Source organism: Branchiostoma lanceolatum, chromosome 4 (assembly GCF_035083965.1).
Source record: "Branchiostoma lanceolatum isolate klBraLanc5 chromosome 4, klBraLanc5.hap2, whole genome shotgun sequence".
Taxonomy (NCBI): domain Eukaryota; kingdom Metazoa; phylum Chordata; class Leptocardii; order Amphioxiformes; family Branchiostomatidae; genus Branchiostoma; species Branchiostoma lanceolatum.
In genome coordinates this window covers 26,282,708-26,309,683 of record NC_089725.1, presented here as the reverse complement: position 1 = coordinate 26,309,683, position 26,976 = coordinate 26,282,708, and the positions used below count along the sequence as shown (strand labels likewise).

Below are 26,976 nucleotides of genomic sequence, written 5' to 3'. Positions count from 1 at the left end.
CAAATGACACGAGATGGCTCCCAATGCGAGGAATTATGTACAAAACCAACAAACTGCTTCTTAAAGGACAGGAAACCTAGAAATGACCCATTCATTGGACTTCAATCCGTCACAGCGTTGACAGAATCTTATGCTGAAAAACATGAACCACGATCTTAAACCACGTATCAAAAAGAGATGTATGGTTTCAAGCGAACATCAAAATCACAACTCACCTTTTCTCGACGGATAACGATACACTATACTCATTCGTGGAGATGTCCTCGGAAACAAAGTCGACCGGACTTACGGAGAAGGAGCCAGCTCACTCACTAGCAGTAAACAGCTGTAGCAACTATGTTCACCTAGACCCTCTCAAACAACGACTTGCGTAATACCGAGGACACTTGATGGGGTTAAGCGTCTACCCATTCACTTGGCACGTGCTACACGCCAGCCTCGTTCGTGAGTAAATAATGTGTTTCTGTGATTAAATTTCTAAACGATCGAATGATGGTTGTGATATTTGTTTTCAGCATAATCAGAAGAGACACATTTGATTTCAGCAAGGTTATCCAAACTGTGTAGGTGATCCAGGGAGGTTATTCAAGGAACCCCATGTACGCCCTCATTAACAAATCACATGGCATGCTCTTGTGCTATCACCAAAGGATGCCTGACTGGTCTGGTCCACAACAAAACGGAGTTCAAATTACATTACAGTTTACTTGAAGAATGAAAATAAGTACAAAGGGAGATGTTGTCCCAGTCCTACTCATGTTACCCGTAACTTTGAAGTGGTCTTCTTACGTAGTAACCATTGAGTAGTCCAGTGACTAGAGGTCGACCAAAAAAAGAAATGCTGGGGTCGGCAGGTTTTTGCTAGGGCCGGTCGGGTAACCGGAAACAACATTGACCCCCTAGCTAGGCCTAAGTAGTCCAGCGCATAGCAGTGGTTTATTGGCCTTGCACTGAGCACACTCGTTAACAAAACAACCTCTATGATTACTTACAATATGAAGTAGAACACGACCTTTAAAAATGGCTAAGAGTCTGCAACATTTTACTGGTTACGATACAAGTGCAAATACGAGATCAACCCTGTAGACAACTGTAAATGCATTTATGTTCGCGGTAGGGAGAAAATGGAGTGTTCGCGGTGGTTCTAAGTTCGCGTTTGAAACAATAGTAGCGCTACAGAAACACCGACGGCTTTTTGGACAGTCAGTCAGAAATCAAGATAGCAAAACGCACGACCTCACATCTTCGACAGGCGAGTCATAAACTCATAATACTGTACAATGTACAGTGCGTAATGCTTCAAAATAGACCAGGGGTAGGAGGAAAATAAAATCACGGTAGTTTTTAAGTTCGTGGCGAAAACCGCTAAAAAAAAAAAACACCGCGAAAATTTCTGCATTTACAGTATGTTTTAAGAGCATGCGGCTCTTTCCACGGTGCTGAAATAATTGTAGCTGGCAGGTAGACATCGTGGATCACCCTATCGAGACGAGGCGGGAGTAACTGTCACAGGCCATGTAACATGTAACACATCAGGTCTGCCCTAGCGCCTGTGGAGTCAATGGGGAGCCTGTTATACCATGATGAAAGCCAGGACCAGGTCAGAAACAGTCGACATTTAGTGACATTGCGTTTAAATGCAACCTCGGGGGACTAGTTGATAAAGTGGGACCGGAATGGAACAAAAGGCAGGGATCCGTCAATGACAGGACAATGGCAATTCTGGGAGCTTCTTAAACACACTTCATGTTCTTCACCGGATGAAAACTTTTATATGATATACAATATTTCAGTCCATGTGTTATAGCATATTTTCCTCTATGGTAACAACAAGAGACTCATCAGTCCATTAGTTTTGACCACAAAAGACATCCTGACATTTTCCATTTTGTAAGTACAACAAATCATATCAAATGGTAGGAGATCTCAAAATAGTTTTACCTGGTAAAATTATGCACTACGGCTCTATTAATTTCTGGCTGAATGAACTAGAAGAGTTTAGATAGTAAAATGTAATTGGTCCATGTTTTTTTCAATCGATACAACATAATAGATACCTCAGCTGGGAACCAGCCCTCTTTGACAATGTTTTAAAATGTCAGTCAGGATTACAGCAAACTGTATAGATGGAAAAGTATTTTATCTCTATGCCAGAAACCGTCTTGCTCAATATATCACCAGGTGCTAACCGTGTCAGATAGACTGCTGTAAGGCCTGTGCTTTTTCTAATTAGTGGGGACAAGTTTGACCAGACATAGTAAATCATCATTACTTCATGTACCTTTCCATTATGTGAGTTGACATGGTAAAAGCCGAAACCAGTTATTCCTTCTCCCTGTTTACAATATTCTATCCAAACACTTGATTGGTCTGTTTGGTATGTTCTGCAGTCCCTAGTCTCTGTCTCTGTACTTCTGCAGTCCCTAGTCTCTGTAGGCAGCACAGACCAGTAGCGCTGATGAGGGCAGCTTGTAGGATTGGATGTAGGGCTGGCACCTGTGGACAGAGAGCCAGCATGTTAGTGTTACATATTGACAAGTGTGACTTGTACTGCCAGTCCACATGGGGCTCTAAAAAATCTACTTCATGAGTGATTTATTTCTCCAGATGATATGAGTGGGTACAGGGTATAAGGGTACAGGGATTAGTGTAAATGCAGAAATGTTTTGCCCTCCTTCCCCCTTGTCTACTATTGTCTCAACAATGCAAACTTAAAACCACCGCAAATTTCCTACTGCGAAATCAAAACCACACAAGCTTAAATGCATTTACAGTATCAGGTCTGAGAGTTGGAAAGCGCTTTATTTTTTCAAACTTTGCAGATTTACAGCTGTAGTTTGATTATTTTGTAATTTCTTGTGCGGCATCTATCCTTCTTCTAAGTTTGGCCATGACTTCAAGCATCTTTCTCTTTTGAGATAATATCTTCCAGATCAAAGCTTTTGGACCTGAGGGTGTTTCATTCATCATGCTGCTCAGTAATATAGTTTTCAGCCTCTGGGTTCATTAGGGACCTCTAATGGAATCACAGAATTGAAAAGGACTTGTCAGGAAACCTAGCTATATCTAAGCAGATGAGCTGAGCGTTTGTTCTTCCTGTATTCAGTATCACTGCTGTTGCTGTAGTTTGTATGTAAATTGTTGTGATTATGATGTATATTTGTACATGTATGTTGTATCATTATATGGAATACAGATGCACACCACTAATGGATATCTCAATAAAGATTAAAAGTATCAAAGATTGGAAGGAAGCTTGGACCAAGTCCATTTCCTACGTAAGTAACACAGCAACCCTGGACATGGCTTCAAAGGCTTCTGTTAGCATAATGCATAATGCAGGACATTAGTCTTATGGACAGAGATTGCTGTCAGCTGACATGAGTGCTCACAACACAGTCTTTCTCCTCTCAGAACTTGATGATAATGTGAATGCATTTATCATCTTCACATCTGCTGCCTCCTTGTGTGAAAAATCCTTCCCTTTGAGCTCACAGGGCAGAGCAGCTTTGCAAAGAGTCAAACTTCCGACGCCCCAGACCGGAATCAGTGCCATTTCACTAATGACTAATGGGTGTAAGATATTACTGCCAAACCTACGCTGACATTACTAGTGGTTAGTGCGAGCGCTGGGGCTCCATTTAACATCCATTATGTACATGGTGTATCCACAAACTCCTCCGCAAGGACAACTGTTACTCAGACAGGGAGCATTTGTACTGTACAGCTGTGGGCCCACTTTTACTTTAGTATCCCCATGGCCACTACCCACAGTAGGTGGGCCTGTGGAGACAGGGATAAGCCAGGTAAAGATAATGGCATCCCTGCCTATGCTGGGGTCACAGTTGGAAACTGGCACCAGGCCAGGCAGTGTGCAAAAACAAAAGTATGATATTAAAAGACAACATAACACACAAAAATATTTTAAAAAAATTGTCAAGAGCATAATTTGTTATATCTCTTGATGTAAACTTTTGTTTTTTGTTCAGCTAGGCCCAGCTTTGGAAGTGTGACCCTAATATTACACATGATTCAAGCTGTTACTGCACATATGTCGAACATCCTCTAACCCCCAACCTATACATCAATATATACTGCAACGGTTGTACTGTATTGATCAAGTGTTATGGTTTGTGTGTAAGAATACAAAAACATATCTTGATACTAAGGTTCTGTTTCTCTGTCAAATCATCTAGTGATGTACACACACACACAGATTGAATGTAGAAATAAAGTAACAGCATGATGGAAATGTGTGCAACATGTCTGCAAGAGTGTTAAACACTGTTTAGCTGGTGCGCTACCCCGAAGGGCAGTTACACCAGTTGACCAATTCAGATTCAGCCACCATGGATTACAGCCGTCATCCTGGATCTAGTTCCGTTTCCGCAGTCCATAAATCAAGGGACACACACAGGAATGGCCCTGAGCGCTATTCCCGATAGTTTCCCTTCATGACTCCAGAGGAGGAGGCAGGATTTACGTAAAGCTTTGAAGCAAATTCTTCACAAATAGAATTTCCCCACCGAGGCGGTGGGGAAAATCCCATCATTTGTACGCTGAAAAATCCAAGTGACAGCTGAATGGGGGGATTTTCCGCAAAGGCATAAGGGAAACACTTCTTGATGCCTCTGAGCTTTAGTGATACTAGAAGTTTGTCTCTTTTACAAAAACAGGATCAAGAGAGTAGCACTGATGTTGAGAGAGTGAGGTGAGCGAGTACGTATGTGTAAGACGGAAGGAAGTTAACATGTAAAAACATCTAGTTTGTGTAGGATTTGTTTTTATCTTTGGACCAACTGTACCATTACTGGTACACTTTTGAAGCAAGTGGGTTGTTTCAAACGGGCAAACACACTTATCGGTAAAACATGCCAGCCTGAGTGTTGTGCCCAAATGATGCACTAAAATTCCCAAAAGAAAGATCTGTTGAATATCATGTCATATCATCCTCATATCAAAGTTATTGTAGTACTGTACAAACATTTCTGTAGTGTACCTTTCGCAGTTGTAATAGGTGGCATCTGATGTCTTCTACCTGCTCTTCCACCATGCCATACTCAGTTGAGAGTTGAGTCGAATGACGTATTTGAAAGACGAGACAGTCCACATACAGGAGGTAGGAGTAGAGAGCTGCCAAGGGCTTGCTGTACCCTGTCACTCCCAGTAAACCTGCTAAACAACTTCATGTTAAAGACTAGTATAGCAGGATTCTCCCCAGCCTGAGATCTCATTCCCTCATTTCAGTAAACACATGCCCACAGCTGGTATGATCTTTTCACTTTGTCTGCAAAGAGGACAGAATGGCCATAAATTTTGTCCTGTTATTGGCAATATTGTGTCAAATGACATAATGACGGATGCTGGGAAATACCCTGTACTGAAGACAATTATTGGTCACATCTTGTGGAGTAACATAGATATCAATACAGGCTCTGAGACACTCCCCCAAAACAAAACTGGTATATAACTCTTCTTCATAACAACACAGGGCAAGGACATTGTGTCCTGAAGCATATATTTCTCTACATTCTACAAGTAATGACTGACTGACAAACACAGGGACAAGTAACGGAGGATGTCTGTAAATCTATAGTCTACCTACCTGCATGTCTTTCCTTTTCTACCTTTGGAACTAAGAGAGACAATTTCTCCCTGACTTCCTTGATGGCACTCGTGAGGTAGTTGATGTCCCAGGCAGGAGTAGCATTCTCCCCACTTTGTTTAATGACAAGGTGCTGGAAATAGAATAGCAACAGATATATTATGAATCAAGACAAAGGGAGGGAGGGCATTTGTCCGTTCCTTGTTGTCTCTAGTGGCACATAGGCCAGTAAGTTTCCTTGCTGTTTCAGTAGCAGGGTATATTTTTACATGGAGGGGTTGCTAGCCCTTCCCCTTTAACGTCCTCAAGGCACCTCCCCAAACATGGGCCTCATTTTACATCCCTTCCGAAAGACGAGTGCAAGATGCCCTGCCCAGGATTGAACCGGGGTCTCCCAGTTACCAACTAATAGGAACCGGGAGCTCAACTGTGAGGCTGCTACCAGTTGTGCTATACAGAGACATCCCTAAAAGGGAGGGCAAAGAACAAAGAACATTCACGTTGTGCAGCAACTTTTATCAACATGCAGGTCAGTGATAGAACCAGTTAAAACTAAGTGCAGACCCCAGAGAAACATGACAGCCAGACCCACTACAAAGTGGCCATATCTACTGGTGGTTGTGATGGAACAGTATATCTACCCTTGGCTGATGGATGTGTTCTTAGAAATAAATGACAGCTTATTGAGGCATTAACGTTACAGGCTACATCCTCAGGAAGATATCTGAAAACCTGTCACCTCACTGTCACTCTTCCTGAAATGAGCTGATGTTTTGGAGCTTCTACTTAGCAAAACACGGTCCAGGTATGTAGCCCCACTCCTACATGTAATCCCTCCCTTCCTCCAACCTATCTGTAACCTTGCTCTTGGCCGAGTTTATCGCGCTTGTCTGTGCCCGTACAAATTATGATGTAAACCTGCGGCACTTGAACTGCAGTATGTGATACAGAACGGGTTATCAGATAAGTCAGAAGATAGGATGCCGGGAGGCTAAGCAATCTCTCCCTGCACTGGCTATCTTTGAAGAATGATGGGTGGTTGTAGGAAGTGGAGTGGTGCAGTGAACTCTGCTCTGAACCCCACAGCCGTAGTAGTGCTTCTCACAATTGAAACAAGAACCAGGGGTTTGTGGTAATGGACAGTCAGTTGATGTTGACGTAGAGTACAGTAACTACAGATAAGCTAAAAAAAGGAAATGATGAAACGATACATGGGAAATGGTACAGTGCAGCCAATGTGTCAGAGCATGCTGCAATACAGCCTGACATTTGTCAAGTCTAGGCATCCCTTCCTGTAAAATCACAGCGACTAATTATAAGGGGCACTAGGGAACAGTATTGAATTGTTACCATTCTAAAGCTATTTGGGGATTAAAGTACTATGAGTGTACCAATTTTTCAAGCCTGGGTAGGACAGAGAAGAGTAGAAAAATACCGGTTGAGCAGCAAACCAAAAGTACTGTAAATGCAGAAATGTTCACGGTTTTTGAGGCGACCGTTTCACCGCCAACATAAAACTATACCAGTATGTGACTATAGCACTGCCGCGAACTTAAAAACACCACACACACACACAATTTTCCCCTTAGAGCGAAATAAAAACCACACTAACATAAATGCATTTACAGTCACTGTAATATGTATACTAAAAATAGTAAATGGTTGTAAAAAAAGTGAAAAAAAAAGATATTCTGCACAGGGCAGCTCTCTCTGATTAGAATGGCATATTCTAGTAGGTCATGATAATGATTTATGACCTTTAAACTGCCACACAGCATGCAAAGGTCTCTTTTGTAGCATCCAATAATCGATTCCTACGAAAGGAGTAAGTCAATGGGTACGCTTTGGTATGCTTCTGAACAATCTAGTTTGAAAACAGTGTTTTACATCCTAAATTGCATGTTTTGAGCAAAAAAATGCAACTTTAGAGATGCTGAATGTAGAAAAATAGTCTGGTATAGTAAATCAATTAACACTAAGCATACAATACATGCACACTTGTACTGCACAATGTCATGTATTTTAAAAAAGTATCCTTTTTTGTGATGTTTCCTCACCCTGAAGCTGTCCTTGATGAGCGTTGCCATGGTGACGACCTCTGCATACACGTTGACCTCGTCCTGCTCAAACAGGTGGGTGGAGCCTGTGCAGGCATGCTGGGAAATGGTGGAGATGGGGTCATCAGGGTAAAGGGTGGTGAGGAAGTACATCCACAGGGAAGGAGACCACCAGAACCGGTCCACCAGGTAGGCCAACAGGACCTGAGGGAAGGAGTGTAAAAAGACTGTCTGACCAGTTTAGCTTAATGGACTCAATTAATAGTTGAGCACCTCTTCAGCTGCTCATGTCATGGAAGACAGATGCTATGTACAGTTTATATACTGTATTTACAGGTTCATCGAACCAATTTGAAAGAAATTCCAGTCTCTTTTCAACAAATAAAATTAACAGCTTGTTGGGATGGAAAAAAATTTTCCCCCTTCCATCCCAAAAGTATCAATTTCATGAGATAAAACTGATGAAAACTCGTTGTCATTAGATGCTGTAGGAACACCTTCACTAAATAGCTTCAAAGAACGATTGCAGTCAGATGTGCAAAAGTTAGGTGTGACAGGTCGTTCAGTGTAACATATCCAGCTGCTGCCGCGCCGCATGCCTGCGAAGCTGGTGTGTTACGCCGAAGGGCGGTTATACCGGCTATACAGATACAGATAATGTATTTTTTAAAGCTTAAAATGACAAATTCAACAATGAAAATTTAAAAAAAAATTGGCTCCCAAACAATGAGTGGGACAGAAAAAACTTCAAGCTGGAGACAGCCCTGGTGTAGACTGAAAGTATCCATCTAGAGTCTGGCAGCTTTGAGGACAAGTTTTCACAGGGATGAAATTTGAATAATCAGCCAATTTAGAACGATCCCCCTATGATAAATCACATTTCCTGGAGATTTTGTTGAACAATTTGTTGAAAAATGACATTTTGTTCTGAAGTGCTACACAAGCAAGAGCTAGCTGCCATTTTAAAATAATGAACATAGTATGTCCAGAAGAGGAGATATTAAAACTTGAAGCCCAGTTGCAGTACAATAGAAAGCTGCTAGGAGGTCAATTATTGAACCTGTCCTTTGTTTTGTTGCCATGATTACCAAATATCACAAGTCATGGATCCATAAACAACTTCTTGAGTGACGCTGTCCGCAAATACACAAACCCACCCACCCACAAACTGCACCAAAACATAACCTTCTTGGTGAAAGTAATTAAAGACATCTCTCATATGTCTTGTAAAGAATGCTTATTGAATAAGTAACGGTTAGTTACTTACCCTGATTGCTGCAGTGGTGTGGATGTTCGGGTACTGAAAGGTACAACATGGGAGGGTAAGTGTGAGACTGTGGCATATGTATCATTCTTCTACATGACAAAACTGCATGCCTGTGGTTTGAATAATCTCCGGTGCCTCACTGGGATAATGCTTTCAACTTGTTTGACTAGATCAGTACATCAGATCCTGTTAATAGCAGTCTAAAAGTACAAGCAACTGTGGAACCCACTATCGGTAGATTCCCCTTTCATTTCAACATTCAAATTGACCCAGATACATGTGCAAAGCCCTTCATGTCAAAAACTGTTTCCAGCCATCCTCCTGATGTTTGAATGGAATCGTCTTAAGGCCACCTGACCTTTCATTTGAAAAAAAGAAACTATGCTCTCTGACTATAATTCTTAGTTTTACACCTCCTTTAACAAACCTAATCTGCAGAAAGACCATTTTCACACAGGAGTATATCAGGATCTGATACAGACCGAAGACGCATCAGGGACATCCGTTTAACCTTTCAGTCAAAGTTTGTACAAAAAAAATGCCCAGTATAGACGATGTGCTTTATTATCTTCAAATGCCACCTTTGCAATGTAGCCCAAAGTTGCAGAAAGTACTTGCTGGTTCATCAAGGGACAAATCCCACCGCAAGAACCAATTATCGTTAAAGAAGTGTCCAGGAGAGGAAGGTAAATCTCCAGCCACATGAATCTTTCAGAGGAGGATTGAGTTTAGAATCCTATAATCCCATAACAGATTGTAGTGATCCCTTGGTAGACGAGAAAAAGGATGGACGATTCCAACTTTCTGCAGTCTTTTTAAACACACTATTATTAACTCTGTGAATTCATATACACTTCTTAGAAGAGGGAAGAGAAATGGAAACAATAGAGTTAATGGTAGCAAAGCCTTTTATGTTTGACTGTTTTCTAAGCGACAGATGAAGTCTAGCATAGCTTTTGGTTGTTTTGTTTTTCCCACTCTTCAGGAATAATACAAGCAATGATTCCTTCCGTAAATGTTTGATGTAAAAGTGAAACTAACTGCATTTAGCCTCTGTGGGCAGAAATGTGCAAATAGAGATCATCATCATCAAAAGCAATGGAAAACTGGGAGTAATCAGCCATCCCATGAGGAGAGCTGGGAAATGAGATGGCAGTTGACTGTTGGCACGGCTGTGACGGCTCCCACCGTTGAGTCCTTCCGTGCCAGGCTGGAGGCCTGCCCGCCTTAGCCCGGGACCTCAACTCCCCCTTAATTTTGCCCCTAATGGGGCTATATATGGGGTATCTAAATGTAGATGTAGATGTAGCAGTTGACTGATGAATTGCTCGTAACACCAACTCATGCCTATCTATGATCCATGTGAGCAGATTATTCTGCTCATTTTCATAAAGATTATTTGTATCTATAGTGGTAAGACAAGTGAATCAGTAGAAAGTTAATTTAACTGTCATTTATCTATTTCTATACTTTTATCACTTTTGATACTTCTATTTCATACATTTATTTCATCTATCAAACACATTGACAAAATTATAACATACAAATAGAGGAAAATGAATGTAATTATCATATCAATTTGCCTCTTCTCAATTTACCTGTTATTATTTTATGACTTTATAATCATATCATAATTGTATTAATTTGCCTTTTGTCTATTGGTACATTGTGATTTTGACAATATGCTAGAATAACTTTTCATCAATAGAACTATGAGAGTCATGTCCAATCAACAATTGTTTCTGGCAAATGTCAGGAAAGGTTAAATGTCACTAAATGTTAATAACATGCATGTCTTGGGCATTCATGATAAGAAGTCATCATTAACATTGTGATGATACATGATGTTCATATTGGAAAGTTTTGTCAGCTCATAGTAGCTTCCCTGAATGGAATTAGATAAAAATTTTGAGAAAAACAAAGTGCTGCACAACTTCTGTGATTGTCCAAGAGGAGGGGACGATGAGGATACTATTTTATAGTATCTTTCCTCCCATCAAAGTAAGGTAAAATGATCAACAGTCAAATCCTAAATGTAAATTAAAGGGACCCAATTTATAACAGTGAAGGAAAGGCATTCTACTACAATGCTATTGACATCCTTGAAGTCACCTTGGACTAAGCTTTTGACTACATCATGAAGTGCAGGGACAGAAGGCTGCATCAGATATGCTGAGTTGAGGAAGTTTAACCTTCAAATTTAATGAAAACTTCAGAATCATTCAGGACAGCAATACAGGATCAGACCTTCATATAATTGTGCTTATGGAAAGATCTCTGTAAAAATAAAGTACCACCCAAGAATGCAGTATTATTAAGACCCATATGCTTGAAGTCTGATAAAAATGTATGGAATAGAAATGAAAAAAATCAAGTGCAGTTCAAAACAGGGGTAACTCTTGACCAATGTGAGATAGGTTGAAAAAATCGAACTACATGGAGACAGATAAAATGAATGCCACATTTCCCAGATAAGGCCACGCCAAGTTAATTTGTTGCTTCTTGGAATTGCCTGTCCTGTTTTTCCCATTTTGAAAAAAAAATTGGGTCACTTTTCCCTTTCACAAATTCTAACTCCCAATTTTACTATCTGTTCAGTTGTAAAACTCAATAGCCACCAAAATAGATTATAAAGGCTTGCACATACCTGAAAAGTGTGGTCACATTGATCATAAGTTATACTCTTTCATTTATTAAAACTATTTCTCAATATCAATCCATATATTACATGGCAAAAAGTAATTTTGTTACTGAAATTATAGCACTAGATCAAAGAAAGGGGTGCATTTGCATAAAATGAGCCATACAAAGCTGAAACTTGAATAATCCTCTTATCCTTTATGTTATGTAAACCCTTATCTTTACTCCAGACTAATTGCAAAATTTTTTTTTACATTTTTTTCCCCCTGTCGCTCCAAATTTTTTTCTGAAAAAATCTGAGAAGCAACAAATTAAAATGGTGTGGCCTAATATGAATGCCACATTTCCAACACACTGCAAAGCAGGTCCTGGACATGATGAATAAGGAATGAAAGATTATTACATGTACCTGTATCGATCAATACTATTCGTACCTGGACAACTGATGCTGTCATTGGAAGGACTAATGTGAGATGGATTGCAAAAATCCAACTGAAGAGGATAGAATTTCTGAATGACACATTTCAAACTCACTGCTAATCAGGACAAGACTTGGATTTAGGATGAAAGATTACTTCATGTAACATCATCAATCAATAGTTTTTATACCTGGACAACTGAGGCTGTTCATGGAAGGACCAATGTGAGAAAGATTGAAAAAAATCCAACAGATTTTTTCAGAATTTCCAACTCTCTGCTAATCAGGACATTGCACGTTGGATCAAGGATGAAATATTACTGCATGTATAACGGTTACTTATCAATCAATAGTTTTCATACCTGGACTACTGAGGCTGTTCATGGAAGGGCCAATGTGAATCCAATTGATAACAGATAGAATTTCTGAATGATACATTTCCAACTCACTGCCAAGATCACTACATGTCCATGCATCAATCGATAGTCTTTGTACCTGAACAACTGAGGCTGTCCTTGGAAGGAGAGCAGCAAATGACGTTGCCTGTGTCCTGGGCTCCCGCACTTCGTCCTGCAACAATGCTAAAGTTGCTCGGGTCAACCTGGAGATGTAATCAAAGACAGGCCATGAGTTAGTTAAACAGCTCGGCACTCGGGAGACATGATGAGGAAATGAGAAACTGGTCTTGAGCTGATCATCTCACAGAAAATGGTTCAATAACAGGAGAACGACCTCCAAGGGTGTATTGTAGATTGTAATCTGACTTACTGAAGCAACAAAACACTTATTGAGAAATTGGGCCTCAGCTGGCAAGATGTGAATCAAAGCTACAGCAATGGGAAAGAAGTCTGGAAAGAAGCTATAATGGCCCAGTGTTCCAATACAGTCATACCTGTGCAAGTCAAAATCTTTGAGGTGCATGGGGACCACCTGGGTAATGTGACCACTTTTTGGGGTCTCTTACATAATGTTTTCAATTGACACAAGAATCCTGTCTATAGTGTCCACATAGACCATATTTGATCAGTCCCCTGAGTGGTCTTCTTGGACAGGTCTGACTGTAGTAGGAGCTGGAGGAACTAGGCCCTGGTAGCTCTAGGGTCTAGGGAATGATTGATACCTGAGCACAACCTCCATGTCCTCCTCCTGATGCTCCAGAGCGATCCCCTCCATCACCCCCACCCCCACCTGTTGTAGAGCCCTCCCCACCCCCACCCTGAGGGGCTCCGGCTGCAGGGGGTGGCTGTACGCCTCCATCAGCTGCGACCACTTCTGCAGCTCCTCTCTACTGAAACATACACAACATCACAATATCAAGTTAGTTCAACATTTTAACATGATTAGTATTGTAAAGAACTGGGTCTAGCTTCTCCAGCTTTATATAATCATCTGTTTGGGAGCCCATGTTGTAAATCAAGGGTTAAATCAAGCTTATAAGAAAAGTCAAATTCATCATGTCATTAAGCTCTGATTTTTTTAATGGATGAGGTGCAATTTTTGTCCGTCCAAACAAACAAACATCTGGCCGGGACAGAGGGACAGGTTATGGAGACAGCCCTGTTAGTTAATAAATATACAACGAAAGGGATTTTATCTCCCTGCATTTCTGTATCCTTTCAGCTACTGCTCCTCATTAATGAACCTCAGGGCTTGATGTTATTAAAACTCTTCCTTGAGTTGCAAAGAACCCAGCATACACATACATTGATTTTATAAACTGATGAAACTACTCAGACACATAATAACAATTTTACAACTGGCTGAGTTGGATGAGTTTGCATGGCGTTGGGCTTAAAAACTTTCTGACAAAGCAGTGATGGTTTAAACAAAAATCATTACTTTTTCAGTCATGGCTTAAATGCAAAAAGGTAATGACAGCTTCAGGGCTGTACATACACTGGGTCCTTTTTAGAAAGTGAAGATATACAATGTAATACTTAGATATGACTCTTCTAATTAAAAGTATAGTTTTATCACTGCTATGCCTCTAACTCACATTCCCTCACATAAATCATAAAACTTGCAGCTGTTCTTCTTAAGCCTTCAAAATTTGAACTTAATACTCAAGCTCATGAACTCATTTTTGAATTAGTAAATCTCTTACTGAGTTGGGGAATGAAGTGCCACAGCCATGCTAATGCAATTACGAGTATATCATTTACTAGTACATTGAGGAGTAATTAGCGATTTCTGTAGAGGCTAATTTGGTCTCGCCGACACAGGGTGCGGTTTGTAATTACTTCATAATAATCCACCAGTCTCTACAGGTGATCCATCATGTACATGTAGCAACAGATGGTTCTGATGATTTGCAATAAAATCAATCCAGCTTCCTGGACGAGGTAAGCCACATTTCATCTTTCTTTCATTTCAGTAATACCACATACCCTCTGGTTATAAGATACAAGTATTTTCATGCGTCAGTGCATGTTAGAAGTGGCTATGGCCTAAAAAGTAAGTGGTTAGTAGCTCCATGTCAGGACTATGTGGCATACCCGAATTAATGAATGACTGTTTTATTGATAACGACGATGACAAGAACATTCAATAAACATACAACAGCTGCCACTCTGACTGAAATGGTGCCCGGTTTACGATGAGATTCAATAAAAATCAATATAACATTGACATGCAATTCCAATTTTCTTCTTTCTTTATCATAATAGGTATACAACTTATTATACGGGGATAAATGTTATCTAATAACAAATTATTTGGATGAATAATCTGTTATTTAGCATTTTGACGGTGAATAGAAGTGTGCTACCCTTCCATCTAAAAATAAGGCATTTGAATACCTGTTGGGTTTGTGAACCAACAAAAAAAAACACTGCTGGTAAAACTTGCAGTCCCTCCAAGGGGGTGCGTAAACTGTATGAGAAGCAGGAGCATACCGAACATCTTGAAATGAGAGTAGAAATACATTGTGTATTCCAGTGTGCAATATCTGAACTTCATTCTGAATTAAATAACCCCATTGGTAGGCCCAAGGCAGGTTCGTGGTGACACGGTGTCATCTCTATTGGGAAACTACATGCTATCAGCCTGCATGATGATATCCATTTCTAAGAAAAACCAAAGGGCGATGTGACTGCATGGTTTACCTAGAGACCTGACCTCCTTCTACCATTCCAATTTTCCATGCTCTAGATCTACTGGCAAGGGGTGCCAGTGATTTACTTAATTAGGATTTGGGCTCAAGGGACCAGTTGACTTTTGTTGCCCAAAGACCAGTATCTGCCCATTTTATCATAATGAAATCACTTGATTGAAGGAAAACTTCAGAGGGCAATTGAAGCTGGATAAAAGGAGGCTTATACATGTAAATGAAGGAGCACCACTGCAGCTGTGACTGTCTCATGATTTGATCAGGGGCAGTACTGACCATACATGTAAATTGGGTACACAGTCAAGCAGTTTCAGGGCAATGCCAGGACTTTTACATCTAAAGGCTTCATTGTGACATCTTTACCCTAATGTCCTGCTGACGTTTTAAGTGACAAAGTGGTTTTCACAGGTCTTCTAAAGAAACCAGCAGTGCAAAATATCAAATGAAAATTTATCCTTCTTATCAAATTTAAGGGCACTCTGCAAGAAATTAGATAAGCTGAAAGACCTAATTTATTATCCAATTTCTAGTCATTGAATATGCTTTGACAGCAAATGAAATTACGCTTACTCTGACTTGATGAAAATTGGTGGATGATGGTAAAATCTGCAAATATTTTGGTAACTATTTGCAAGTTGAACTGTTGCACTGAATGTAAATACCAAGTTTAACGCAATTCAGACTTTTCTAGCCTGCAAAATTGTACAATATTCGACTGTACTTTAAATTTTTTATTCCTGTATTGTATCATACAACTGTACAACAGTACTGCAGCCAAAGCGCAATTAGCCCGGCTGGGCATACATGTAGGTATAAAACATCATTCATTGTATGAAAGCAAAGATTTCATTTACCTGTGTGCCCCAGTCTGCAGAAGTTGATGTAAACCAATGGCTAACACAGGAAGGGCCTTTGCACAGACTGACGTTCCCTTATGTCCCTGCGCAAATTGCATGATGACAGTCCACAGGGAGGCGGGGAAAGTCGTGAAGTCTGGTGAATCCTGTTTGGACGTATGGAACTCCACAAAGGTGTCCAGGCAGAGTTCCAAGCACAAAAGGTCCGTCTCCTTTTCCAACTGCTGTTGTAGTATTGGCTATAAATACAACGGAAATTGTAATTTGTTAATATCTAACCACATGCAAATTTCCAAATGCAATACATTGTGTATATGGGTACAAAACACAACATACAGGTATGATTGTATTTCAGCAAAACTTTTTTTTGGGGTTTGCCATGTTTCACTGCTGAAACCATACCACATGTAGTAGCTTGTTCACATTTGTTCTTAGTACACCAAATATATGAAATATATATAATAGTATAGTATAGTCTATGTATACAAATCTATGGAAGGGTAATATTTCAGCTACATGTATTTTCCAAATCAGAACATAACATGAGTTAGTTTGAACCACTGGCGGGAATGTCAGTCATCACAAAATTTACAGGTGATTTAGCCTAATAATGGATGCTACTAGTCAGATACAAGTTTAGGCAAGGAAATAAGTTGAAAATTTAAACCCTGCGTATCATGATGCTTCAGCTGTTGTCTGTAATGTACATGTAACTATATGAAGACGTATCTGTTAGAGCGCTTTATAACATTTGACTGCTACAAGCCAGATTTCTTTCTGGGATCAGAGCCAAGTGTCATTTCTTCTGTGATGCCTGTGGCTCATTTTGGCTTAGATGAGACATGATTTGCGAGCACATTGGTTCAAGTCAGGCTTGTAAGACAAATGTTGTGTCATAACTAATAAAAATTTCAGGTTAGAATTTTAGGTTAGAGTTACAAGCTGCTATGGTGTGTTATGTCGAAGGGCAGTTATATAATTGGCTATACAGATACATTGCTCCATATTTCTTCATATCAGTAGGGTTATATAAGGATGTACATGTAGAGGCATGATCTACATTATAGGGCAATAAAATTTGATTATGTCATCCATAATGGTCCAAAAAATTATATTTAGAATTCTTTCATGCCCGGCTATCCAAATTCAGTACAACTACAGTTCATTTTTTACTTCATTAATGACAAAACAATTGAAAGTCAAAATGCCAATTTAGCCAGGGTAATCAAACCCTAAGGCAGACACACCAGTTTTATACATTAAGTACAAGCTGCGTAAGACTGGACTGTTTGATCCACTTACACAGAGATGGATTCCTTTTTTTTTTTTTTTGTGACGGGTTCTTTAACCTGCTCGAGGTGTGGCTCTACTCAAATGCGGAACCTCCAGCTTTACATCCAATCCAAGAGGATGTCCCTAACCAAAGCAAGGTACTCATTTTCACCCAAGTCGAGTGGGGAAATAGGTGTAAAGTGCCTTTCCCCAGGGCAAAATTGGCACCTGCCAGGGATTTGAACCCAGAACCTATAGATTCTAAGTCAACAACCCTAACCACAAGGCCGCCTTGTCACAATCATATTGAAGCTGTTTTGATTGTATCCAGAAATGAGTCTCGCACACACATGCAATATGGAGAAAGAATTTCTTTGATATCCCTGAAGGACTGAGAGCTTGGATAAAAGGAATGCCATTGGGAAGTGGTATGATTAATTTCCAGACAATTCGCTGAAGTGTTGAATATCATAATTGTATACAACCTTCATTTAAGAAAAAAAAATCGAAGGTGAATGACCTGTGAATCCAACCAACCACCCATTCAATAAACGAGACAGGTTACAGGTGAAAATGTCGTTGAAATTATAACCTGTCTCGTTGATGAAGATTAGACATCAAGGTAATAAGATACACATTATACGCTATCTTTCGTTAGTGACTAAGGAAAGATCTGGATAGCGGATGCTGTCTGAAACGTCTGACCGTTTCAAAATTTTATCCAGTTGCTTGAGTAACTATTTTTGGTCAAAATGTACGCTTTTGGCCTAAAATGGCCAAAAAACCGAATAAAATCATTTTAAAGGCCTATATCAAAAAAATGAAAAAAAGCCTGGGGGTATGTACTCACTCTACCTGCATACCACATTTCAGCTCATTTGGCTGAGATGAATCCCTTTGAAGATTTGACAGGAGGAGGAGAAGAAATACTGTATATTTTGCCCATACTGTAGTATGGGTGAAATATAGTTATTGTCCATTCTGTAAACTGAGGCTAATGACATGGCATGGAATTTTTTTCTACCGAAATGATGTTTTTAAATGAAAAGGACTAGCCAATCCCACTAAAAAAGAATTATTTGGCATGCGAGTCAGACCCCGACAATCGCAACATGCAACAAAAAAGTAGCCCTAATGAAATGTATCTTGTATGAGGACATTATACGTCTGGCTACACAAGGCCAAAACTATAGATTTTGCAGTGACGGACAAGACGGTACGATGGCGCGAAACAAGGCACTCCTCTACTTCTTACTCCTGGTTTCAAATCATCTACTTTTCTTGTCCGTGGCGGCATTACGATGCCCAGACAGCTGTCACTCCATCAAAGTTAGATCGCAGCAACAAAGGCAAGTCGTCTGCCACTGTCCAGATGAGAATTGGGCTGGGTCTGCCTGCAGCTGGGTTGGATATAGAGGAACGTACAGCTTCTCCCTATGTCTCGACGCCATACCAACCGACTTCGACAAAGCCACGGTATCGATCTTCATAAAGCATCTCCGATCTTCTACAATTCCAGAGCAGGCTTTCCCCAACAGCCCTGAAGTGGAGTACCTTCACATCCGAGAGTCAAACGTATCCACGGTGCAGCTGGGGGCTTTCCGAGGTCTCCCATTGGTGCAGGACCTTTACCTTGATGGCAACCGTATCTCCAGTCTTGGTACGTCAACAAAAATGTGCTTTTAGGGCTCCAGATATTAAAGCCAAGACAGTGGTGCAATTTAGTGGGGGGCGGGGGCACATGGACGTGGGTCTTTTGCTACAGTTTGAAATAACCTTTTTGTAGAATTATTAAATGAAATGATTTCGTAAGTTTCCTGTAGGTACATTTACTCACTGGGTACCTTTATCAGATTCTAAAGATAAGCCAGGTAGGTACTTTTATTCCAAAAGGTTACATTTATGCAGAATATAAAAGAAGTTTACTAGGTGTAGTGTAACTGTTGCTGTTGCAGGCTAAAAAGCAAAAATGAAGATAAAAAGGAAAAAGATACTTCAAAAATAGCCATATTACATGTAAATGGTTTTAGTTTGTTGTGGCTTCTGGCTTATTATTCAATTTTCTTATTATTTTGAAACAAAAATGATAAGTAACATATAGTGTAAAAGGCTAGGTACGTGCTTGATTTGAAGAAATCAGTGAATTGTAGGTGGGGCAAACTGAAATTCTGATGGCAATACCCAACCTGGCTGAAAAAAGCTTTTCGCACACTGTAATGTTAATATTGTTGTCTTGACACCACAGTAGAAGTAGTAAGACTAAATGATGTACATGCAAAATGACTGGTATAACATCCTCTTACGCTGATTGTGTTTTTGGTGTTTGTTAGTCAACAATATTAATCTTGAAACAGTTGTCACGGTTTGATGTTCACATTTTTTTTCAGTGAGTTCATCACACTGCAAACATATCCTCTACAACTGTACTACTGTTTCGGTATAGTTGTATACGAATTCAAAACAACTAACCGCTTACCGTGTAATTAAATCCCTGCTAAACTTTTAATTTTACAATTCAATTTACATCATTCTGTTTGCTTTGTTTATCCTCAGAACCTGATACCTTCCTTGGACTTGAGAAGTTAAGAACCCTGGACCTTGAAAAGAATGCCATTTCCGTCATATCCCAGCATGCATTCCGTGGCCTGCCTTGTCTTGCCAAGTTGCAGTTGGCCAAGAACCGCCTGCGTTCCGTGCCTGTAGATGCACTTCTGTTGCCTAAAGCACTGGAGGTTGCACATCTGGAAACAAACCACATCGCCACAATCGACAGCCAACTCATGCATCTAAGTCAACACCAGAACTTACGTCTTGTGATAACAGGCAATGAGCTGAACTGTGACGGGAATCTAACATGGTTCATCTGCAACCTGCCAGACCTGGACCAGATTGTTGCTCCGACCATCCTGAAGTGTGCATCACCTGCTGACCTGCGCGGAACTCTCCTTGCCACCATGAGGAAGGATGTCTGTCAGACCGTCACAGACAGGCCACGACAGGGGACCACGTCCGGTAGAGGTGATGAAACGTCCAGCACAACAGGTCCTCGCTCTGAGTATACAACAGGGATCGACATTGTCACTCTCATTCTCGGTGACCCAATCATCACTGAGAATGATGACAGTCGCCATGTCAACGCCATCATCACTGCTGTTGTTGTGCCCCTCCTCCTTGTCTTGGCATCAGTGGTTCTCGTCTACTTGCACAACCGCTGTCGTGGCACAGGTTTGGCCTGTCACAACACACCTGCTGAAGCAGACGGAAGTGACAAGATTGAGCCGTACTCTGTTGTCTACTCAAACCCGGCTGGACTGCAAGCATCGGACAGAGACACAGCTACAATCAGGCAACCAACACCTGCTCAGGACCAGACAACAGAGGACAAAGATGACATTGAGGCGTACGCTGTGTCATACATGGATGTGTCTGGGAAAGGGAAAAACGGCAAGCTTGCACCATACGCAACGACTTCCTTTGCTCACATCCAGACATCAGATCTAGAAGACAATGATGACATTGAGCCGTACGCTGTGTCCTACATGGATGTGTCAGGGAAAGGGAAAAAAGGTAAGCTTGCACCCTACGCAACAACTACCATCAATGAAGACCCAGGGCCACAGCTTCAGCCATATTCCGTGACCCATGATGAAGACCCAGGGCCACAGCTTCAGCCATATTCCGTGACCCATGATGAAGACCCAGGGCCACAGCTTCAGCCATATTCCGTGACCCATGATGAAGACCCAGGGCCACAGCTTCAGCCATATTCCGTGACCCATGATGAAGACCCAGGGCCACAGCTTCAGCCATATTCCGTGACCCATGATGAAGACCCAGGGCCACAGCTTTAGCCATATGCAGTGACCCACGATGAAGACCCAGGTCCACAACTTCAGCAGTATGCAGTAACCGAGGACAAAGATCCAGGGCCACAGATTCAGCCAAATGCAACTGTCAACGCCGACCCACCACAAGCTACAAGGGCAGGTTATACGTCACTGACAAATATCGCTAACCGAAGGGCAACAAACACGAAACAACCAATCAGCCATTCAGAGGGCCCGTCACTGCCGACACAGGCCAACATCAAACCAAACTATTAGAGAGGCCATGGTTATAGTATATATACATTGCTGACAAATAACACTAGCCAACGGGCAACAAATGCCAAGCAACCAGTAATCCAATCAGAGGGCCAGTCACTGCCAACACAGGCCAATATCAAACCAGACTATGAGAGAGACCACCCATCAACGAGAGACAGCAGGGGTCCTTATGGAGTGGGCAAGGGAGAGGAGCTTTCAAGTGTAAGTGGGATGCTGTGCAGGAGTGATTCACAGCACACTGGTGCAGAGAAGCTGTACAACACAGCTGATGGACAGCCTGAGAGTGAGGACAGCACATCTCACATGCTGTACAACACAGCTCATGGTCAGCTTGAGAGTGAGGACAGCACATCTTACATGCTGTACAACACAGCTCATGGTCAGCTTGAGAGTGAGGAAAGCACATCTCACATGCTGTACAACAAAGCTTATGGTCAGGTTGAGAGTGAGAACAGCACATCAACAGGGACCAGGGAACATTCATGCTCCAATCAACAAGTCAACCAAAATTGATGACATACAAGGCAAATTCACTGAAGCACATATTGTGCAAAGTACAAATTGGATCAGTAGGATTTTTCACATTGTAGCAAAAGTGGAAGCACTTTCTTTTGCTCTTTCAGAAAATTTAATACACAACCTATGCTTAGATCACATTTTATAGATAATCACACTGCTCTGATGGTTTGTTGAAATGTATTTACATAACAATATGGAGTTTATAAACTGTATAATCTCTTGTAAGTTGTATCCTGGCAATCAAGATGTATGATGTGCAAATATGATGATTTTGTGTGTGTGTGTGTGTGTGTGTGTGTGTGTGTGTGTGTGCGCAATACAGCTGAATTGAATAGAATGTGATCTTTTCATGTTATTCTATGTGATTTTATCATTCTGTGATTGTAACTTAGTCATTCTTGAAAAAGAGGAATAAAATCGAAACCGGTCGAATTCCGTCTCAGCACTGTCATTTTCCCAGAGCTACGGATGATGTGATTGTAACTTAGTATTGTACATTTTGTACATACCGGTATATAAAAACTCTCTTGTAAGTACCATATACATGTACCAATCATCCGGCAAACCAAAACCAACTCATTTGTCTGGAGCAACCCCTCACCAACCATAACGGCATTTTCCCTTCACGTTAGTTTGAAAGTTTATCAGTGTTGGTAGACATGTTCCTAAAACAAAGATGAAGTGCGATTTCCAACACAAACATTGGAATACTCAAATTTTCAACTGTCCAAGTCCAGTCTTTGTCAAGGAATGAGCAATCCCACACTTCTTTGAGATCACGTTATTCAGATATATATATAACAGTGAGCACAACAGGTCCTCAAACCTTCAACACAAGCCTGTACAAGACGTCATTCCCACAGACACCATACACAAACAACGTGCCAGGCTCTGAGTATACGAAAGGGATCGACATTGTCATTCTTCTTGATGGCCCAATCATCACTGAGGATGATGACAGTTGAGATGTCAGTGCTGTCATCACTGCTATTGTTTTGCCCCTCCTCCTTGTGTCAGCATCAGTAGTTGTCATCTATTTGTACATATATGTGATACATACAATGTATATGTTTTTACATGTGTAAGCATCATGATGATGTTTTATCTTCATATGAGGATGCTCTAAGCTACATGTAGTAGGGCCAAAAAAAACTAGGTTGGCATGACCTTAATGATATTTAAAGATTGAAGTAATGAGGGATAACATTTCCTTTACTCCCCAGTGAATACAACAAGCCTGTTCACTGACTGTTGGTTGAGTTACAAAAGAGCCCCTCACCATACAATGTCCCATGAGGGTAAGTAACTTGTCGATATACATTTTTCAAACGAGCTATTTGGCCATAGATAGGCAGTTACAAATGGAGTGCATTACATGACAGAGTGAACCTTCGGTGGAATCAAATGCTCTGCTGATACAGTGCAAACCATTCAATGGAAACAGGGATTTGGGCATGTCATTTTCTCTACATTCCAAAGAAGAGAGCTATATGTAGGTTCTTTCTGTGACACATGACAAATGGTTCAGATAGCTTGCAATCTTATAAGGCCATACTGATTTCATTACATGAAATCCTCTACTCAAAAACTGACTACAGCATGCGAAGAAAAAAAATTCAATATGAAATCTAAATCATCACGAAGGGTGAAAAAATGATGACTGAACACACGGAACATAATAGTGACAAATAAATATACCAAACAATAAATTCTTTATTTTTGCTCTTCCACAATCATCTTCTTTTTAGACTTCGTAGCTTTTCAATATCTTCGATATTTCCGACCTATATTTTCGCAAAATTTGCAGCTTCTTTGTACAATTTACATTATGATCGCTTTTGGGACTTGATAAAAATTGATACGCCCGCAAATTTCATCCATATAACCAATTCAGTGCGGCCTAATTTGGGAACAATTACTAATGTCTCATTTATCTTTGCTTATTGCAATATAATGGCCCAATTAGGTTCTTTGGTGACCAACGAAAAGTTGTCAAGTAACATAGACTACAGTACTGCAACTTCATTAATTTTCATGAAGACCTAACTTAAGGTTTTCATGGTGTTTGAAGTTCGGGGGTTGAAGCAATTCTGTAGTACAGTTGAAATACAAAACACATATTTACAGTGTCATGAAGAAGTCACCGCAGAAACTGCAAAAATCAAAGTATTGCGAACATTTCAAGATTTATAGATATAATGTAAGATAATTACTTATTGACCTGACACTTGATTTACAAAATGCCTTCACATAATGTCCAGAAGAAAGGTGTCCAACTTTTCCTAGAAGTTCTTTATAAGTCATTGCCTTACAGTCATACTATTGGGAGTACTGGTGTTACAAAATGTATATCATTCACAGATATACAAACTTAATGGCAAAGATAGCAGAGAAGTGATCAGGCTAGGAGACAAGGGATTGAGAGGTCACAGGTCCGAGGGACTGGATGTTGTGTCCTTGAGAAAGGCACTTTACACAGCTTTCCTCCCTCCACACAAGTGTAAAATTAATCATTTTGTAGCTTCTTTTGGTGAGAAAAGGTCCACATGGCAGAAGGAGAGGGATTATAATTAAAGCTCTGCCCTCCAATACCTGCCCAAGACACTGCCCTTACGACCTTGACAGTCATACTATTGGGAATACTGGTGTTACATCATTCACAGATTGAAGAACTTAATGGCACAGATAGTATGGAAGTGATGAGGCTAGGAAACAAGGGATCCAGAGGTCACAGGTTCGAGGCCTTTACACAACTTTTCTCCCTCCAAACAGAAGAGAAATTTATCGTTTCGTAGATTCTTTTGGGGAGGTAAAAAGTCCGCATGGCTTAAGGATAGGGATAAGCTCTGTCCTCCAATACCTGCCCAAGACACTGCCCTTACAACCTCAACAAGGCTATATGGGTCCTTTACCTAGATATGAAGATATCTATTTCATCCAGACATAGCATGTATGCATAGAGGACTAGGTGAGGTCTGCTTAGTAATACCAGAGAACGATGTCATTAGAGACTTGATAAGCTTGCTGTTACTGATAGCTGGTAAAAACCATTGCATCTGATGTTATCTGTAGTTGACAGCTATGAGCCCAGTAATGAAGAGAAGTTAATGACTAGAAGATGACACTTCATCAAAATCGCATACACATACCGGCCTGAACACCTTAATATACAATGGCAGCTAGAACTTGACTATATATCTCCATGACAGTTTGCACATGGCATTTTTACCTGTAAAATATGCAAATGAGCTTCTATTTTTATATCCCTGAAACTGATTCTTCCCTGTGCAGTACTGTAAATCTTTGTTTGTGGTGATTTTATGGTTTTTGTTTTCATGGTTTTTGTGATGACCTCTTCAATGCAAGACATGGCAAATATCTCTTAGTTTTATCATGTGTAATCTGTAAATTTACAGGTCTTCTCTCTTCATCATCTTTATCTTTCTCTTCATCATCTTTATCTATCTTTCCACTTGTCATCATCATCTCTCTTCATCATTCTTATCTATTTCTCCTCATCAACTTTATCTTCCCCTTTATCATCTGTCTTTCTCCTCATCAGTTTCATCTCATCTTTCTCTTCATCATCTTCATCTCTCTTTTCTCTTCATCATCTTCATCTTTCTCTTTCTCGACGGCATCTTTATCTTTCTCATCATCATCATCATCATCATCATCTTCATCTTTCTCTTCATCATATTTCTCTTCAACATCTCTATCTACCTTTCCCCTTGTCATCATCATCTCTCTTCATCACTTTTCTCTTCGACATGTTCATCTTTCACCTCATCATTCTTATCTTTCTCCCAGCTGCCATCTCATCTATGCCCAACATTTGCATTGGTTATGGCAGACTAGCCAGAAGGAAGACAGCCAAATGTAGATATGTAGATAAAGGTAAACCTTTCTACTACTCCTCCTTGAACTTCATTCACAATGACCTTGACATAAGAGAACAAACATAATCACTTGTCAGTGTACATAAATCATCTTCACTTGTCCTGTTGGGGTAATTCTAATAAAGCATCTTGTAGCCTCTGCTGGTGCCAGACATTCTATCTATCATGATACTAATCTTATTTGTTTGCACGAACGTCTTTGGCCCAAGTGCCCGTTGCCTTTGTCTCCTGAAGCAGCTATTTTTCATGCTGACACTTCCTCAACTCAGCTAAACATTACTTCATCATTTGTTGTACTGTAGAATAAAGAACTGCTGTCAACAGAAACAATATGTACACACCCATTGTGACATGATGTACGCTCACTATCTGGTTTATTGTCTGTTGTTCCCCGTCTCGTGAGGGTTAGACATGCCTCCATATACATGTTAACAGTAATAACACTACTTTGTCTATATTGCCTTAAAGTTTGCACCTGGCTATTAAGGACCAGTGAGAGTTCTTGCTACGTACATTCTTCAAGACTCAGTTATTTCTCTCAAACGTTTTAATACCAAGCAAGAGGGTTAGACCCAAGACTTCTCTACCAGGTCTTTGTGTTCCATTCTCCACATTATTACCAATGTCAAATGCTTATGAACAGTTTGAAGGCCTGAAATATCTTGGCTGAATAGTAAATTACTACTTCTGCATGTAATCCCATATCAGGTACTGTAAATCATGAATCTTTTGCAGTGGTTTTATTTTCGGTGTTTTCACAATGACCTCTCCTCCACAAATTTATGACACCACGAATAGGTTTCGCTTGTACTTTGTACTGTACTGCAAAAAGGTTTAAACCGTGAATCAAAAACACAGCAAAAAGCTCCAACAATTGAGTAAAAGTACCGCGAAAGTAGATGAATTTCTAGTACAGTTGCACCTGTCAGTCTATGTCCCCAAAAAAGACTTAAATCCTGACCGATGGCTGCAGCGCATATCCTTAACCAGATAGCCCTGATGAGGGGAGACTTACCGGGATCCACAGCCACTCTGCCAGGTCCTCCCCTGACGTCACGTCCTGGATGTGCCGCAGAGTCGCTCTCCTCACATCCACACAGGGAGCCAGGAGGAGAGATCTGGTCAGGTGTTGTTGGGTCTCCGTGGGGACGGAGTTGAGCGTCAGAAGTTGGAGTGAAACTGATGCTGCAGTTTTCAGAAGCAGCTCGCTGGCCACAGGCTGTGGGG

General features: G+C 40.6%; 2 protein-coding genes across 2 annotated transcripts in view; both read right to left on the bottom strand.

Annotated features, from left to right (window-relative positions):
• Nucleotides 1-2,397, bottom strand: part of LOC136433715 (potassium voltage-gated channel protein Shal-like) — a 27,078-nt gene extending 24,681 nt beyond the window's left edge. The window contains exon 1 of the mRNA XM_066426163.1: nucleotides 216-2,397. The gene's annotated coding sequence lies outside the window, so the exon portion shown is untranslated. The remainder of the gene's footprint in view (nucleotides 1-215) is intronic.
• Nucleotides 2,350-26,976, bottom strand: LOC136431998 (uncharacterized). Its single transcript, XM_066423009.1, has 9 exons — nucleotides 26,765-26,976; nucleotides 15,951-16,192; nucleotides 13,108-13,275; nucleotides 12,483-12,588; nucleotides 8,930-8,962; nucleotides 7,663-7,866; nucleotides 5,606-5,738; nucleotides 5,000-5,172; nucleotides 2,350-2,496 (listed from the first exon to the last, which is right to left on the bottom strand). Exons 2-9 carry the CDS (start codon nucleotides 16,049-16,051, stop codon nucleotides 2,350-2,352), a joined length of 1,065 nt encoding a protein of 354 aa, XP_066279106.1. The 5' UTR covers nucleotides 16,052-16,192; nucleotides 26,765-26,976.